Source organism: Thalia democratica, chromosome 3, assembly GCF_965202585.1.
Source record: "Thalia democratica chromosome 3, ktThaDemo2.hap1.1, whole genome shotgun sequence".
NCBI lineage: Eukaryota > Metazoa > Chordata > Thaliacea > Salpida > Salpidae > Thalia > Thalia democratica.
In genome coordinates, this window is record NC_139167.1 from 19700506 (window position 1) to 19705369 (window position 4864).

General features: G+C 26.1%; 1 protein-coding gene across 1 annotated transcript; it reads right to left on the bottom strand.

Annotated features, from left to right (window-relative positions):
• Positions 1–1548: 1548 nt before the first annotated feature.
• LOC145832106 (ryncolin-1-like) lies at positions 1549–4162 on the bottom strand. The gene is made up of 6 exons (XM_082939463.1): positions 4159–4162; positions 3531–3638; positions 2927–3134; positions 2696–2829; positions 2276–2399; positions 1549–1654 (listed from the first exon to the last, which is right to left on the bottom strand). Exons 1-6 carry the CDS (start codon positions 4160–4162, stop codon positions 1549–1551), a joined length of 684 nt encoding a protein of 227 aa, XP_082795589.1.
• Between the last annotated feature and the right edge of the window lie 702 nt (positions 4163–4864).

The window sequence follows — 4864 nt, forward strand, 5'->3', positions numbered from 1 at the left end:
CTATATCTACAACTTGGTATTTTAATATAGGTTAGGTTTGATAGTTTTTAAAACTTGTAAGTATTGTCTTATTTTCCGAATAGCTTAAATTGACCGTTAGTAACAATTAAAATTAATAAACATGTACAATACTAAAGTGTTTAAAATGCTAAAATTCAGCTGCCAAAAATATGCTTGTGAATATTATACTAGGAAGTTTAAATTTTATTTTTTTGTTTATAACAGGTGTTTCAAATATAATTGAAACTTTACGAGTTTAATGAGAAGATTTATGACTAAGAACGTAAATACAAAATTAAAATATACACATACATAAAACAACTAGGGTATTTAATACTTAGTTAACTAATAATTACTTTTAAAATGTTTTAACTATTATTATTGTTTGCTAAATACAAATTACTAACAACAATTTTACAAAACTAACCTTAAAGCTTTGTTAGAACATGAAAAAAATTAATAAATATAAGTTACAAACCAATTTATTTCACAATGAAATGAAACACTTACGTAAATGACTGAGTTAAGATAGTTTGGTCTTTACATTCGTAACAATAATAAATAACAAACTAGCTTTAATGTATTTTTAATAAGCTACGTAGATGTCTTCATTGAAAATTTTAAACTGCACTTAAACTTATACTATTTTTAGGATTTCCTTAATAAACAACCACAAGTCTAACTTTCAATTAAGTTTTTAAGCCTTAAATATTACAGCAATTGCTAAATATCTACCAAAAAAGTAATTTAATGAACAAACTTAAATTTTTGGTTAAATAAAGTATACACAAAAAATCAATATTTTTTTTTACAATACATTTTGAAGATTTGTTTAAACATTGATAACAAGTTTTACTTTAAAAAATAAAGTCATTATGTTGATTTAGAATTACACGTAAACATAATTGCCATCTATTGACAATTTAAAGAATATTTATTTTTATAGGCAAAAGTCTAACTATTGAGACTATACCACGATCGCTAGAAATAACTATTGATTTTACATTTTAAACTAATACTACAAATTATTTTATATTATCTTAATTTCCTATTTTATTTATTACTACTTTAATCTTTATTAAAAGCAAATGTAACATTTTCTTTTTTTTTTTTAAACGGTTTAACTTCAAAAGTTGTTTTTAAGCATTGTTTATTACATTTTTTTTACTAGTACATTGAAAGGGACATTGAAATAACTTGTGAATAATTATTGTGGTGATACTATATAAGTAATTTGTAAGGCTAATCTTGTGCGCATTGCCTAACCAAAAGTTTTTTGGTTTAATATAGAAGTAAGAAGGGGTTTGGAAAATATTACACTACCTTTAGATGGAAATACTGTTGTTGACAAATGGACAAAATAAAGGTATTTAATTAAGTTTTCGACAACAAGTTAGTTTTAAAAATCCTAAATATAAAAAACACAACACCATACACTATGGAAGTTTATTGTGGCAGAAAATATTAAAATTTGATCACGAAAGTGTAATAACGTAACACCAAAGTATTATGACACAACACTGAAGCATTATGACGTGACAGCTGCAACTAAGTGCTGTTCAGTTCATTTCTCAAGTTTTGCACATCTGTTCTTCTCATTGTCATCTTTATAGACTGAATACTATTTATATTTCCCCACCACTGCTGGTTATAACTATGAATTGTTAAATAAATTATTCATTTTGACTATAATTTTTTTTTAGATTAAATATAAACTTTACAAATCTAAATGACTTTAATGTAGCTTAAATCAAATTATTTAGTCTAAAAGCTCTATCCTTTTTATAATCGAATTTTTTATATTCTTCTATACAAAAATTCATAACTACTGCTATTGTCAAGTTTTCAATAACGTGTTGTTGTAAAAGTATAGAAATACAAAATGTACAGACAAAATCAAAATCATCCTAATGAGATGACGTATACACAAAAGATCAATATTATTTTTTACAATACATTTTGAAGATTTTTTTAAACATTTTTAACAAGTTTTAATTTAAAAATTAAAGTCATAATGTTAATTTAGAATTACACGTAAACATAATTGCCTGGAACTGAAACAAACATATGAGATTATTAAGGTTACAAAATTCTAAGCTAGTTATTTGCATTTACTTGTTTTATTAAACTAACAACTTTGATCTGACGCCAAAATGAACCATTAATTGTTATTTTTATGCATTATTATTCAAACTAAGTAGCAGAAAAGATTTATTTTAAATAATTTGCTGTTAGGTTTTTGGTTAGACAATTTTGTTAAAAAATTTTAACTTACGGGTCATCTGTTTTGAAACCATACATGAAAGGAGACTCATCGAAGCCGCATAGATTTGTTTTTTTGCGCGCATAGCTATTCGACTCTCTGTCTTTGCCATACCACCAACTAGACGGCCAGTAACCTGCAAAAAATAATGATTAAAAAAGACGTGCAAGATATTTTTCTAAACAATAATGATTAAAAAAGACGTGCATAATATTTTTCTAAACAATAATGATTAAAAAAGACGTGCAATATATTTTTCTAAACAATAATGATTAAAAAAACGTGCAAGAATTTCTTAACCTTTAGAAAAAAAATTAAAAAATAAATTTTAAATACCTAAGATGGTCTCAGCTAGGTTCAAACTTTTCCTTCATGGTAATGATTTAAAAAGAAGACACCCTAAAAATTGACCTTAACTAAAAAAATGCTCACCATCTTCTTCACCGTCTCCCCATGCCGTGTCGCTCGTGCAAGCTCCACCCGATATTTCGCGATCCCAAGAAGAAAACTGGTATCCCTTGGACTTTTTCAGCTTGTCAGACATATCACTCTGGCCTTGAAGGAAGCTGAAAAATATGTTGTAAAATTGTTTGAAAGGTTTTAGTACATTTTGCTCAACCCGATTTATGGGCATCAGCGTTAACAAAAGTGAGCACAACCAACTTGTCATAATCCAGAGTGTAGTCGGGATACTGAGATATTCTGAAACCTGAATACTTGGCGGTGAGCGTTTTTTCTACCTTCTTGTAGTTAATGTATTGAGGATTTTTCACGACCTGCACCGTCAGCTGCCACTTTCCTTGTGACGTCATAGTCGAGAGGGGATCAAGCCCCATAAAAAAGTCGGCATTTTCTTTCATCTTTCCAAACCCTTAAACACCATAGAAGTATGACATAAATACTTTTTCTTAACAATAAAGTCAAGATAACGTTTTTAAACCAAGGTTTGATAGTTTTACTTTTTCAAAACTGTTTCATTTTAAATTATATTCGTTTTAGTGTAATGTATTTAAGTTTATTTTTTATCTCTTTATAGTGAATCTGTCTAGCTACTTATTTGTTTGTTACTTAACAAGGAAAAAATGAATATAACAATGAAGTAGTTTAGTGCAAACTGCACAATTTCCCAATTTGTTACATTTTTTAAACCATGTAATTATTGATTGAAAATACTAGTTATGTGTTAATTAACTTCTTCAACTTTTTATTGTAAAAGTTTTAAACTCCATTTTTTTTGTATTTTAGTAAACTGTGTCTTTACACTAACCTTTCATGTACCATTCAAAGTGTTGTTTGAAGTCAATTTTCCTGTTTGGAACTTCATCGCTACCGTATCCTACTTCCTCCCCCTCGCACCTCACTCTCTCAGAGTTTTCTGTAATACAACCGATGATGATTTTTTACTGTAGTGTTTATTACATTTGATAAGTTCTTACGCTTATTCTAAAGTTTTCTATAAATTGGTAGAAAAATAGTTCTCAAAACAGTTCTATGTATGAAAACTTACTGCTTAGTTAACATAAGTTTAATAACGTAAATAGTTGAATTTCTCTATTATCTTTTTTTCAATTGAAAGTTTTAGCTGAAACACTTTATTTTTTTAGTTTTTACTAAAAAAAAGTAGTTTGTAAAAAATGATATCAAAATTCAATGTGGTATGAGTTTATTTTCCAAAAAACAACAACAATAACATTAATGTGGTTAGTTTTATTAAAGCTTAACTCAAAAAAACTTCAAACTGTTGTGATTATTTGTTTAAACAGATTACACTTATACTTAAATTAAACGTGTTATAATATATTGATGATATAAATGGTAAAAACAAAAAAAAAAACTTTTTGTGTCAAATGAATATATAATTTTTCCTACTCTTCAATAAAAAACTAGTAGTTCACCCATTTAAAACCTACTTTAATCTCTCACTGCTTCAAATAAAGTTTATACTCAAAGTAATTTTGTATCTGTAATTTAAAACTTGTGTAATGATGAGATTTGTTTAAACAACGTCTTAAAATAAAAAACACTTTAGTACGTGCTTAAACTCATTACTTATTTTATTTCAGTTTTTAAGATTTATGTTTGTTCAAGTGTTAAAAGAAAACTTGTTAAAAAACCAAATAAAATATAGTTTACAATAAAATACAGTGTTGAAAGAAAATTTTTCAAAAGCTCAATTAGTTTAATAAACACTTTTGAATATAAACAGTTTAATCGCTTTTTATTTAAATAATTTCTTTCAACAACTCTCTTTTTGATATAAAAGTTTAACCTTTTAAATTAATAATATTAATCTTATTTTATCATTGAGTTTTCTTAAATTGCAATATCGTTTGTATACGATTGTAATTTGTTTTACATCAAACATCTTACAGTTCTCGACTTAATTAGCTTTAAGGAGGTTTTCATCTAACATTTATTTTTACAGTTTATTATCAACAAAACAATGTTTCACTCCTTTTTTTTACTACTTTAACTTATTTAGTTATTCTTTTTTAGTCTGTAGTACCTACAAAATTTTTAAAAATGTAACATAAGTATTAAATTTGTATTTAAGTTTAGTATCGTTAAGTTTTGTTTTTTTGTCTTTGTTAAACCACAAGT

Coding starts and splice junctions, on each gene's coding strand:
- LOC145832106 (XM_082939463.1), bottom strand. Junction 2,400..2,695: donor GGGAGACGGTGAAGAAGATG/GTGAGCATTTTT, acceptor TATTTTTTGCAG/GTTACTGGCCGTCTAGTTGG. Junction 1,655..2,275: donor GGTTTCAAAACAGATGACCC/GTAAGTTAAAAT, acceptor AACAATTCATAG/TTATAACCAGCAGTGGTGGG.